General features: G+C 37.1%; 1 protein-coding gene across 2 annotated transcripts in view; it reads right to left on the reverse strand.

Moving 5' to 3' along the window:
- Togaram1 (TOG array regulator of axonemal microtubules 1) overlaps positions 1-14,110 on the reverse strand; it is a 63,454-nt gene that overhangs the window by 20,351 nt on the left and 28,993 nt on the right. The window contains exons 8-11 of one of the 2 annotated variants that reach the window (XM_038337550.1): positions 12,838-12,987; positions 11,424-11,513; positions 8,041-8,216; positions 4,922-5,075 (exon numbers count right to left, since the gene is read on the reverse strand). In XM_038337550.1, the coding sequence (XP_038193478.1) occupies positions 4,922-5,075; positions 8,041-8,216; positions 11,424-11,513; positions 12,838-12,987 (570 nt within the window). The remainder of the gene's footprint in view (positions 1-4,921; positions 5,076-8,040; positions 8,217-11,423; positions 11,514-12,837; positions 12,988-14,110) is intronic. The other variant, XM_038337551.1, reaches the window with a different exon arrangement.

Below are 14,110 nucleotides of genomic sequence, written 5' to 3' on the forward strand. Positions count from 1 at the left end.
AAAACAAAACATTAAATAAGGCAACAAAGAACTTTTACATAAAGGATATAAACACACTCAACTATAGATGTTAAATGAGTATTTCCTCATATAACATTAGTAGCTTTAGTTTGTTAAAACAAAAACTTTGTAATAACTCCAAATCACATCTATTTAAAACTATATCTTTTATATTAATTTTTTCATATAAAATCATTCTTTTCTCATATAAAATACTGCAACTGGAATATCCTGGTAAGACTGACAATTTCAATAACTAAGAATGACACAGAGCAACTGAGTTGTAGCATTAGCAACATAAGGAAGATGTACATCCAAAATTACTAATAAATTCATGAGCCTAACCAGGTCTACGGTTTTTATTGTTGTTTTGGGTTTGCTTTTTTAGGGCCTATCCTACCATCACTCATGCTTTGTTCATTATTTTCTCTAAGCAGTGGAGCTCACTGAAATCTTTCACAGAACGGGGTCTCCAACTGCACATATCCTCTCCAAGGACCCTGATGCCACTACCCTTTGGTACTGACTATATGCAGCCTTCCCTTTGGAGAAGCTTCTGCCCCCCGCCCAGCACAGACGCCCTCTCCTGTTGGAGGTGATATTTTGGTCTTGGGATTTCCTCTTAGGAATTTGTCACTTTGATGGATGCATACTATGAGCATAAAGGTTGTTTGACTGGGGTTGAGGTAGCAAAATAAAAAAGTATAGTTTTAAGAACAAAAGGAAATCAATACGGTATAATTTTTAAAAACCATAGATATATACTTGCTTTACTATACAGCTATTATTTAAAAAGGAAGGTACACAGCATTTACATTGAGACTATCATATCAATAGAGACCTTTTCTATTGATATAGCATTTTTATTAACTTATTCTTTGATAATTTCATAATATATATAATATATTCTGGTCACACAATCCCTTCATCGTCTCTTCTCCTCCTCCCCACACTCAGCTATTTACTGCACAGTTCCCAGATATAAAGCACTAGCTGAGACAGTGGGAAGCATCATCTGTCAGCACGCATAATTTAAGACTTGGGCTAAGTATTAGGAAGGAAAAGACCACAAAGAATGGGCTTTTGTAAGTGAGTAATATCCATTGGTTCTCTTTCATGGAATAATTTTAAAAAGGAACTATTAGGTACTAGAAAATGATCATGATAAAAGATTATTACCCAAGATATTTTGGTAAGGAAATGTTGAAATCACAAAATATAAGAACTTTCGTTTGATGCTGTACACCAATCATACATACAAATTCTTCAAAAATTAAAAATCCAAAAGTAATAATATATTAGCAATACCTGATTGAGTTCTTTATTATAGACCTTGATGAATGTTTTGCAAATTATTTTTTCTTTAGATTTAGTTTATCTAGTGTATATATTACATATGAGTAAGTGCCGGTGTGTGTAGAAGCCAGAAGAGGGTGTCAGATCTCCTGGAACTGGAGTTACAGGTGGTTGTGAGCCACTCAATGTGGGTGCTGGAAAGCAATAACTCACATGTGAGGAAGACGATGTGCCGAACAAAGAATAAATGAACCCACTTCAATTAGTGTTCCTGAGCCGGGCGGCGGTGGCGCACGCCTTTAATCCCAGCACTCGGGAGGCAGAGGCAGGCGGATCTCTGTGAGTTCGAGACCAGCCTGGTCTACAAGAGCTAGTTCCAGGACAGGCTCCAAAGCCACAGAGAAACCCTGTCTCGAAAAACAAAAAAAAAAAAAAAAAAACAAAAAAAAAAAACAAAAAACAATTAGTGTTCCTGGTTCAGACCTACTTTCCAGTAGGCATCAATTATACAGACACACATGCATGCACGCACACACAGAGTATTGAAACATTACAATCTTGAAAGAACTGCATATAAAAGCTAGAGTAGTAAGTGCTTAGAATCTTAGCACTTGGGAGGCAGAGACAAAATGGCCAGGAGTCACTTGAGGTTACACAGTGTGTTTAAGGCAAGCCTGCGCTATGCTACATAAAACCTTATCTTAAAAACACTACCAATTATGCTCCAGTGGATAGCCCCAACCTCACGCACATATGGGCAGCACTAATGGGACTCTGTGGATTTAAAAGAAAAAGACATGAAACTGTGAGGGGGCATGTTGGGATTGATGGTATCCCAGTTAGTTTTATGTCAATTTGATACAAACTAAAACCATCAGAGAGGAGGGAGCCTCAATTGAGGTAACGCGTGTAGAAGACTAGGGTGTAGGGCATTTCCTTAATTAGTGACCGATGTGGGCTCAGCTTATTGTGTGTAGAATCACTCCATGGGTTCAAATAAGAATGCAGGCTGTGCGAGCCAATGGGAAAAAGCTAGTAAGTAGGATCCCTTCAAGGTCTCTACATCAACTCCTGACTCCAGGTTCCTACCCTGACTTCCTTTGATCATGAGGAAGTGTAAGCCAAAAACAAAAAACAAAAAAAACCCCAAACCCAAAACCAAAAATCACCCTTTCCTTCCAAAGTTGCTTTATGTCACGGTGTTTCTTGACAGCAGCAGTAACCTTAACTAAGACATTAAGTAAGGTAGATAAGTAACAAGCCGTTAATTTAGCTGGCTATGATGGTTCAAGCCGGTATCTTCAGAACTTGGGAAGGTGAGTCAGGATTGCCACTGAGTAAAAAGCCAGCCTGGACCATGGAATGAGATACTGTCTCAAAACAATACAAAAGTTTACGTAGACCTAGGATCATCCTTTGAGTAACACTAATCTACCGAACTGGAAACTGCTGATATTTTTAGTTTAAAAAATGAGTTTGTATGTGTGGGTAGTGGGGTATGTGCATGTGAGTGTAGATACTCTTGGAGGCCAGAGGCTTCAGACTCACACGAACCTAAGGTTCTATGTGGTTGTGAGCCACCTGATATGCTTTTGCCGAGAACCAAATTCAAACACTCTTAATGAGCTATCTCCCCGGCCTTATGGAATCTTCTTAAATAGAGATATACCCAACTAGAACTTTGTTGTCAGAAAATATTACTGCCTATATGCTTATAACTATAAACAGAATTAAATATTTAAATTCTGGTTGATCTACATCACAATTTTCTATGTATATTCATATGTTTAAATAATACATGAATGACTTTAAGAAAGCAGTCATAGGTTTCAGAAATCTAATGTACAGCCTGGTCTACAAGAGCTAGTTCCAGGACAGGCTCTAGAAACTACAGGGAAACCCTGTCTCGAAAAACAAAAACAAAAACAAAAAAAACCAGAAATCTAATGTAAAGGCTACATTATAGACAAAATCAATCAACACCAGTAGTAACAATGAGCACTCCCAAATTTATGATTTGTTTTTGTTTGTACTTTACTACTACTCTTAGTGGAGTAACACTGACCTAGTGGATGTTTATGTCTTTTTAAATTTTATATATATGTGTGTGTGTGTGTGTGTGTGTTTCTGTGAACATGTGTGTGTATATGTGCACACATAGTGCTTGAGAGGCAAGAAATGACCATCAGATCCTTTGGAACTGAAGTTACAGACAGTTGTGAGCTGCTGTGTGGATGCTGGAATGAACCAGGTCACCTAGCCAGTGCTTTTACCCACTAAGCCATCTCTCCAGCTCCTACTCCCTGGCTTTTATAAGATTAAAACATGGTGAAATTATTTGAGAATATTAATAGCTAAACTTCACAAATGCCTATTTTAACAGGTTGTATGGTGATGACTTTAGGTAGCAAATTTACATACCAACACCTCCCATCTGATTAGCTCTATTCACATAGGATTTCAAGAAGTGTTCTGCAATTCTTGCATATGCTAGACCTTTTTATTTTTACTTTAAGAAAATTATGTGCATAATTATATTTATACATTAATTTTCTTCTATTTCTTGATATGCACTTTAAACTCAACATAAATTTAAGAAAGAAAATACAGTCTACAAAGTTTAGTTTAACAAAAGTAATTAATTAATGTTAATGTTTACCAAAGCTCACAAAACAGTTCAATTTAACCTATTATTTTTTGCTAGTTTGTACTATACCCAAGAACTATCCATTGGTCTTAAAGGCATCCCAGGAGATGACTCTCAGTAAAGTACTTGACAAATGAGCATCAGCACCTGATTTCTATCCCTAGGACCCATGTAAAAAGATGGATGTAGCAGCACAGGCCTCTGATCTCAGCCCTGTGGAGGCAAAGAGAGAAGAATCCCCATAGCTGTGGCCAACTGCTGTAGCTGACTCTGTAAGATCCAGGTTCAGAGAAGACTTCAACTCAAAAAACAAGGTAGAAAATAACTTAAATTTCAACCTGTGACCTCCATAAACCCATACACAAATACATGAATACAAACACCTAAGTGCACACACCCACACACACACACACACACACACACGAGCACTCAAAAGCTACGCCCCAGAAATCATGGTACCTACTCTTGCCTGTGTAAAATATATAGTAAAAAAAATACTGAAGGACAAATAGAATAGATGATCAATAGTGACTTACTCTTTTTAATTACACTTCTTCTTGTGTACACACACCATGGTGCACTTTTGGAGGGCCAAGGATTACCTGTGAGAGTTGCTTCTCACCTTTCATTATGTCGTCCGGTCTGGCAACACGTGCCTTTACCCTGTGAGCTAGCTCATTAGCCTTAGAGAGACTTTTTGATCAAGATCTAACACAAGCTCCACTATCTCAATGACCTCGATTCTAACAAGTAAGTGAAAGAGGAGATCTCCAGGAGGATGGAAGGGACTATTAAGTCAACCTGGATACAAAAAAATCTAGATACTCACATATATAAAAATCTGAAGCCTGTTTCCAGTTCTTCAAGCTAATCAAAGGCAGAATCATCTACTATCCATCTATTCCACCGTTCTCTGTTACAACTGTATTGGACCTCATGCACCCACATTAAATAACAAGTATTCATAACATTACTTACTTTCAGATGTCATTTTCTCAGTTCCTGTATGTTTTATTCGTTCCCAGGGATTCAGCTCTTTCCTTTCACAATCTTTAGCATCAAAAAGCTCTTGTTCTTCTTTTCTCTTTTGTCTCATCTTGTCATAAGTAGATTTTGCAATAGAAACTTTAGTCTGCATGAAGAAGTTGAAATGTCTGTGCTGTGGAACAACCCTTCTGCACACTATGAAAATGTGTTGCTCTCATTGTTAACAAAAAGCTGATTGGCTGATAATACGGCAGAATTTTGGGGGCAGAGAGAATGCTAGGAAGAAGGGCAAAGTCTGAGAAGTTGAGAGAGATGCAGAAATAAGCAAGATGAACATGCATACAGTGTTGAAAGAAGGTGCTGTCAAGTGGCAGAGAATAGATAAGAAAATACAGGTTAATTAAAAATGTATGAGTTAGCTAGTAACAAGCCTGCGCTAGTGGTTGAGCATTTAAAATTAATACGAAGCCTCTATGGTTATTTGCGAGTGACTGCTGAGCCACAGAGAAACTCCACCTACATATGGCATTTAGACTTAAATTCAAAGATTTCTTTCTAAAGGAAAAAAGGGGGATATGATATAGGAATGATAAAACGGTAGATTATCAAATGTACCCTAACCTAAAAGACAGTAATCTCAAAATATTTTACACTGGTATGGATTTTGGTTTATTGATTAAAGTTAATTTTGTTATACTGTATGTATGTTTCCACTCTTATTTAGGGTCTTGTGTTTATGCAGTTCATTTAAAATGTAATATATAATTTAATTAAGAAATACAGATTAATAGTCATCTATAATAGTCAAACTTATAGTCAGTCACATTAGGTATGTTTTTAAGGTCCTACACGGATATATTTAGATAGATAGTCTTCAAACACTTCAAATACCTACAGAATATGATATTTAATATGTTTAATAACCTAAGGTTTTTCATGACAGTGAGACACATCTGCTTCTGGCAGCACCAATTCACTTCAAAAGAGGATAAAGGGCATTGAAGAAACTCCATATGGGGTTGTTTTCTTTATGGCAAAAGCTAGCCATTTGGGCAAAGAAACTGCCCTTGCCTCAATTGTTGACAGTATATGATACAAACTGAACCAGCAGGATACAAAGAAAGCAAATGACAAACTTTTTCAGTCCTTCAAAATTCCCTGCTTCTCAGAGATGTCTGTCAGATATACTATGTCTGTAGGCCAAAGTTAGATGCCCCAATGAAGAACTTTGGGTAACTGTCCAGGCAGCCAGATGTCCCTGTCATTAAGTAACATTTCACCCTTCTGGGATCTTTGATGGAGTAAAGACTAAAAAATTAAACTTATAGTTTTCCTTAGTTATGATAAAAAGTAAATTAGGTATAAAACTTTAGACTCACAAAGATAAGATAAATAATATTTTCTCTAATTTTGCAAAATACAAATGGACTTGATATTGTAATTTTTACTTGATAACTGCTTTTGTTATATATAATTTTACTATGCTAAAGTTAAAACCTTCCTTTTTTAATTAGACAAAAAGCAGGAAACACTATGGAATAATCCTCTGTACACTGTGAAAAGGTGTTGCTCTCATTGTTAAAATAAAGCTGATTGGCCAATAGCTAGACGGGATTTGGGGGCAGAGACAAATGGCTGAGAAGAAAACCAGAGTCTGAAGAGTCAAGAGAGACACATAAAGAAGCAATATGAATGTGCTGTGTTGAAAGAAGGGACCTACAAATGGCAGAGGGTAGATAAGATGAGCATTTATAAGTAATAATAAGTCTCTGAGTGGTTATTTGGAACTTGCTGGTGGGAGAGAAAAGTCTGCCTACATATCTGGAAGTATTCAGAAAGTTTAACATTTAAAATATCTTTATCTTTCGAGGCCAGCCTGGTCTACAAGAGCTAGTTCCAGGACAGGCACCAAAAACTACAGAGAAACCCTGTCTTACAAAAAAAAAAAATCTTTATCTTAGAAAATTGTGTGGGTATGTGTGTGTGCGTACATAAAGAGAAAGAGATACAGAAGCAAGCTACATGTCTATATAAAACAAATGATACTTTTTTTATTGAGACAGGTTGGTCTTGGCCTCCTAAAGCCCAGTTTGGCCTTGGCCTCTCTATGTAGTTGTATTACTGTGAACTCATGATTCTTCTGCCCTTTGTTCTAAAGTGCCAGAACTACCGGTATCCATATCTGATCCTAGACCAACTACATGGTTTTCAATCCTTATTTTAGAACTCCTGAAATCTGAAAGAATTATATAGTGCAAATATCCAACAAAGTTCATGCTTAAGAACAGTCTGTCACTGTTGGAATATATACACTCACAACCATAGTATATAAAGCACAGGTTCAGCATAAAATATATATTATATATTATGTTATATATTATATAGCATATAATATATATATTTATATATTGTACATTAGGTTCAGCATATAACATATCATATATTATGTTATATGCTATATATTTACATATTATATATCAACAATTTAAGTGATTAAAGAAATTTTAATTACCTAAAATTTTAATCAAGTGTGGAGACAGCTCTATGGATAAAGAGTATGTTATTCAAGTTTACTGTTCAAATGGTGGTGGCACACACTTTTAATTCCAGGACTCCAGAAACAGAGACAGATCTCTATGAGTTCAAGGCTAGTCTGGTCTACAAAGTGAGTTCTAGGATAGCCAGAGCTGTTACACAGAGAAACCCTGTCTCAAAAAACAAAACAACAAAACAACAACAACAACAAAAAAGAGTGTGCTGTTCAAGCTTGCTGAACTCAAATAAAGCCAGATATTGTGCTATGCATCTATAACTCCAGTTCTCCTACAGCAAGATGGGGAGAAGAAACAGGAGAATTCCCAGAAGCTGTGCAACAGCTAGCCTGGCTTACACAGTGCAGGGACAGAGGTGCTCCTTAAAATAAGGTGTAAATTGCGGACCGACACACAAAGCTATGTTCTGGCTGCCACATCAGCATGCGCATGTGTGTGCGCACGCGCAAACACACACACACAAAATAAAATTAAAGTTGCTAATTAAAAGATGTTTGCTATCCCACAGCTCATATAAAGGAAATAACAACATAGCTAAAGATTAGTAGAGAACCTTACATCTTTGTCATTTTCAACATCAAGATATGACGGGGTATTTTGCGGAACTGCTCTTCCATAAATCCCTGAGGGCGGTTCAATGCTTGGTTTCACTGAGAATGTATCCTCATGTTTCAAAGAGGATATCACTGGTTGGTTGCAAGTTGCTGGTGCTGAATTTGGATTTCCAAATACACCTGCAATCAACCAAACAACAAGCAATTATAGTTTCTGTAATGACATTCCAGGTAACAAATTTTAAGATTTTTTCATTTAACACATGGTAAAACATGTTAAATAATCATGAAGTATAAAAACAAATATCCCACCCATTTAAGAAGACTGCTGTTCATGAATATATAGGTCAGAATTGGACTTTTAAGTAAGGATCAAGGGAAGGGTCATAAGATTGTTGTGAACTAGGAGTTTAAGATGATTTCTAAGAGCACAACTTTAAACTGGGATTTGTTTACACAAGGAAGAAAGGGGAGCATAAATCCTGAGGGAGGGACATTTATATGGAAATCTGGACAAGTAAAAATATGTTAATGGATATAAGATGTGGTGGTTTGAATGAGAATGGCCCCCATTGGTTAATAAATTTTAATGTGTGGTCATAAGGGATTGTTGCTATTTGAAAGGATTAGGAGGTGTGGCCTTGTGGGAGGAAGTGTGTCACTGGGTGAGGGATGTGAGGCTTTAAAAGCCTATGCTAAGCCTAGGGTCTCTCTCTTCTTCCTGCCTGCACATCAGGATGGAGAACTCTCAGCTCTTTCTCCAGCACCATGCCTTCATGCTGCCATGCTTCTCACCATGATGACAATAGACTAAATCTCTGAAATTGTAAGCCAGTTCCAATGAAATGTTTTCCTTTATAAGAGTTGCCTTGGTCATGGTGTCTCTTCACAGAAATAGAACACTGACCAAGACACAAGAGAAATTGAAATTATAAACTAAATCTTCAAAATAGTCTAGAGGTAATTTGAAGAGGATATTTAATGAGATTATCAAGCAAATTATTTGCAATGAAATCTATTTCGTAATACTGAACAAAAAGATGCATTCCTAACTTGATATGCCATGTTTGGCTTATCCCTGAGAGGCCTGCCCTTTTCTGAAGAGAAACGGAGGAGCGTGGATTAGGGGAAAATGGGAGTGGGGGTACTGAGGATGAAGGGGAAATTTTGGTCAGGATGTAATATATGTTAAGAAAACAAACACATAAATAAAGGGTGCTTTCCTTGCTTTTCCAAGCATGGGACAACCTTGCTACATCTTAGCTTCTCAGAGAAGAGCAACTTCAGAGCACCAGCGATCACTCCACTCTGCTTCCTGACTGCACACACAGGACAAAAGTGATGATGGCTACAACACCTAAACATTACAACCCAAGCTGGCAGCAGAACTTGGTAGTATAATCCACATGGTAATTTTGCAAGCAGGCAAAAAGTAAGAGATAAAGGGCCATGGAAACTTGTGTCAAGATTCCAGAAAATTTGGTATCCAAGTAGTATGTGACAGGAATAGGTTCCATGCAAGGGGCTCCTTGAGAGGCTGGTGAAGGAAACTGGGTTCCCCACAGTCTCAGGCATTTGAACACTTGGTCCCCACTTACTGATACTACTTGGGGAGGTCTTGGAGATAAGGCCTTGCTGCAGAAGTATGCCACTAGGAGGGCCAGCTTAGAGGGTTCATAGCCTTGCCTACTTCCTGTTCCTACTACCATGCCGCCACTTGCTGTCATGTCTTCCTACCATGGTGGAATGCTATCTTCCATAGTCTCTGCTTCCATTTCTGCCTCTAGGTTCCTATTTGAGTTCCTGCCTTGACTTCTTCATGGTGGACCTGTAACCTGTAACCCTTTCTTCTCCCATGTCAGTTTTATCACGGTAATAGACACCATGGGACAAGCTATGAGTGCGAAGGCTAATTTGTAATGGAGATTGTAGAATGTTAGGGATCCAGGACTACAGGATTATGTTTTTGAGGAAAGCTGTATGCATAGAGTGGAGCTGGCCTAAGAAGGCGGCAATGTGTTGCAAGTGGCAGAGTTGGAAAAATAGGGCTACTCAAAGCCAATGGCCCAGACACTGTGATCACAAGCCACAGATGTCAGACACGTAGCTGCATGATTTGGTGACAGTTCTGTTGGGTTTTTTGGTCTTGCTTTGGCCCCATCTTTCCTTGGCTCCATTACTCCCTGTTGAAATGGGGATGTTTACTTTGTGTCATTGTATATTAAAGTATGCAACATGGTTTTTATCTTATTTTAAAATGTATTTTATTTTACTGAGGTCCATGCTAACAGACTGCCTTCAGTCTCAGACAAGATTCTGAACTTCTTAATGGTAGGACTACTGGAATTTTGTTAGTTGGAATAATTATATTTTGTATTATGAGATGATCATGAACCTATCAGGCCAAAGTTGGAATGTTATGATTTAAAGTGATGTATTTGACCTTGGCAGTGATAGCACATGCCTTTTATCCCAGCGCTCAGGAAAAAGAGGCAGGCAGATCTCTGTGAGTTCGAAACCAGCCTGGTCTACAAGAGCTAGTTCCAGGATAGGCTCTAAAGCTACAGAGAAACCCTGTCTTGAAAAACCAAAAATAAATAAATAAATAAATAAATAAATAAATAAGAAAATTAATAAAAGCCCATAAAGTGATGTGTTTGAATGTCAAACTGACAAGGGGTGGACTTGTGATAGTAAATCTACTCGACTGAAATTGTGATCGATCATCTTGGACACAATACCTCTAGGTTTGTCAATAAGGACATTTCCAGAGAAGTCTAACCGAGGGATGATGCACCCTGAAGGTGAGTGGGCTGAATAGAAAGCAGACAGTGAGCCGGGCATGAGATTCGTCTTTCTGCTCTCCGTACTGCAGATGCACTGGGAGCAGCCAGCTCACACTGCCGTCATCACGACTCCCCACCACAAAGCACTGTATGATTCAATTCAGGGGCCAAGTTCAATTCTTCATCCCTTACATCACTTTTTGTGAGATATGAGAAAAGTAACTAAGATGGCATTTAAAAAAATAATATTTAAAGACAATTTTGTTTCTGCAAGGTTGCCTTGCATCTCTGAAATATATAACAAGGGCTCACTTTGAATTTTCATTAGAAATAAGAAATTTCACATTAAGTTACATTAATTGCTACACTGATAAAACCTATTTGACATTAAAGTATAATATAGTTATTATAGATATCCCTAAACTGCCTTACAAGTATCTAACTACTTCTGAAAGTTACTAACATGAATGCCCCATGGTTTCATTAATGGGAAAAAATATAAAATTAAGTGTTCACTTTTAATTATTTCAACTTAATACTGACCAGTATTGCTTATGTGTAGTAAATGCTTAAATTTAAAAGCTAGACAACTTAGAAATACCTTTTCCAACAATTACTACTGAGTCATCTGTACTTGTAGATGTGAAGTCAAAATTGGAAATCTGCTGTAAATTTGACGACCTTGTAAATCCTAAAAGAAAAAGAAAAAGGAATTAAAAAAAAAAGAAACAAAGATAAGAAAGGCAAAACGGCACATTAAAAAGCACTCACTGTGGTATATTTTAGGATATTATATAGCCTTTAAAAATTGAAAATATATTTCATAACAAATCCAAAACAGTCCATTCAATGAATATTTAAAATTAGAATACACCCTATATATTAGCTACCACAGAGATCAACAACGAAACAGAAACCTTCCTTCCCTTGAGGAGCTTACACAGGCCAGGTTGAAGAAGAGAGAAACATACAATCATAGAATCATCACGCGATCGTCATCAGAAGTAAGCAGTGAAAGTGGAGAATAAAATTCAAGCTCCACAACAGAAGAGGTCAATCTCAAGCCAAAAGCGTAATTTTCTAGGCTAAACTGGGTTACTTCCACACACAAATAAGTACACATCCTAACACGCAACTGCCTCCCCATGTGTGATTTAAGATGATTAGGAGTAATGACGCCCAGAGGTTCCCCTCTCCTTTTCCTTTTGGTCATTCTTTTTGAGGCAGGGTCTTACTATGTAGCCCAGGGTAGCCTCAAATGTCTGAGCATCCTGCCTCTGCCTCATGAGTGCTGAGACTGCAGTGTGCACCACCATGCCCAGCTTAAATGTTGGTCTTAGCAGGTTCACAGCTGTCACATGTAAAAGGAAAAAAAAAGGTAGCTCTTTACTTATTGGACTCACAATGTACCCCAGGCTGGCCTTAGATTCAGGGTAATTCTCCAGTCACAAGCTCCCAAATGCTGAGACTACAAGTAGAAACTACTGTGCTGGCTAAGAAATTATTTTAAATGCAACTACCATAGAGGAACTTGGGAAATGGACAAAGCACTCACCTGATGTCCGGTTCACTATTGCAGTTTTAAAATACAACAGTTAAGGAGCTAGCAATAACAAGAAGTTCTTCTAGAAAGGGAAGGACTTTCCTGCTGCCACATCTAGACTCCATGGTTAACATTCACACAGACATTCATTCACATGACTGTTCTCACTCTGAGTGAAGAAATGTCTTATAGAAAACCTGTTTGCATGTATGTACCTGCAAGCTCTTGGGGTAAAGCCCAGGGATTCCCAGTTTTAACTAATGTTTTGTTCTTTGCATCAGCTCCTTTAGACAAGAGCATAGACCAAAAATCCTAAAAAGTTATTTCAGAGAAAATCTATCAATAGAATGAACGGTAAGTTGAAAACCTTAAAGTTAAAAATTCTTAGTTATTTTTCCTTGGTATGTTTAGAGAAGACTCTGACTTAGCTATATTGAATATTAAAAATTAATTTGTCATGAAATTTACAAACCTTTTGTATGCTTATGTCTTGGGGGTTCCTTATTTTGTATTTTTAAAGCACTAGGTGAAATGTCATGTGACCTATCATCTTCAAAATCACCACATCCAAACCCATAGTTCATACGTTGACCAATTATGCTTACACTGGATGTTGTAATCCCTATAAAATAAAATACATGTTTATTTAAATAATTTAGGTAATATTTACAATAGGTGTATATTTCTCCTCTAAGTCTATTTTGCTGACTACACTTTTGAAAAAAATCAGCAACATCATTAAAAATTATGTTAGTAATTAAAGTTAGTAATTAAAATTTTACCATATTTTAAACTATGTAACTTTCAATGAAATAAAAAATGTAATGCTTGAAAGAGTTAACCAAATAATTGTATGTTATTGTTGATGTGGGGGTGGACACTTGTAATTCTACCATCCAAGAACTAGAAATGGGAGGATCAGAAGTCTGAAGTAAGCCTAGACTACATAAAAAGTTCAAGGACAACCGAGGCCAAAAAAACAAAATAAAACAAAACAAAAAAACAAAACAAAACCCCCAAAACTTAACTGATTAAATTAATAAATAACATCCTTAACTTGTCAAAAGAAAGAAAAAATTCTCAATGTTAAAACAGTGGATTAAGGGGGCCTATGTTCGTCACACCTTTCTCTTCTGCACCCATGTGATGGCTGTCCCCTGGTCTGGCTAATGAGACAGTTAACTCCTTTAAGAACTCTGTATCATACTCAGCAGACTGTAGGCTTTGCCCTGCCACTTAACTGCTGAGAGACTCTAGGAAAGCATTTAATGTATGTAAAATGGGAAGAAGAGTAGAAACTTAACCAGAACTGTCACATGAATTAAATGTAGGAAATAGAGAGGTAGACATAGTGGTGTGTGCTTTAAAAGTCCTCGTGCCTGGGAGGCTGAGGCAGGCTATATGATAAGTTCAAGGTCAGCCTGGTCTACACAGTGAGGTCTTGTTTACATCCCCATCCCTGGGGAAAAAAAAAAAGAAGAGGAAGAAGAAGAAAGAAGAGGGAAGGAAGGAAGAAAAGAAGGAAAGGAAGGAAGAAAAAGAGAAAGCAAATATACATAAAAAACTTAGTACACTGCCAAACATATTATAAATACTCAAATGGTATTATATCTCTAATTAAAAATAAAATATAACACTATTATGTACTTTTAATAAGTAACAAAGAATTTAGTCAACATTTGAATGTTTAAACTGTCTATACTATACTAATATTTCACCACTACTGGAGTTACATAAAGTTGATT

Source organism: Arvicola amphibius, chromosome 7 (genome assembly GCF_903992535.2).
Source record: "Arvicola amphibius chromosome 7, mArvAmp1.2, whole genome shotgun sequence".
In the NCBI taxonomy this organism is placed as follows: domain Eukaryota; kingdom Metazoa; phylum Chordata; class Mammalia; order Rodentia; family Cricetidae; genus Arvicola; species Arvicola amphibius.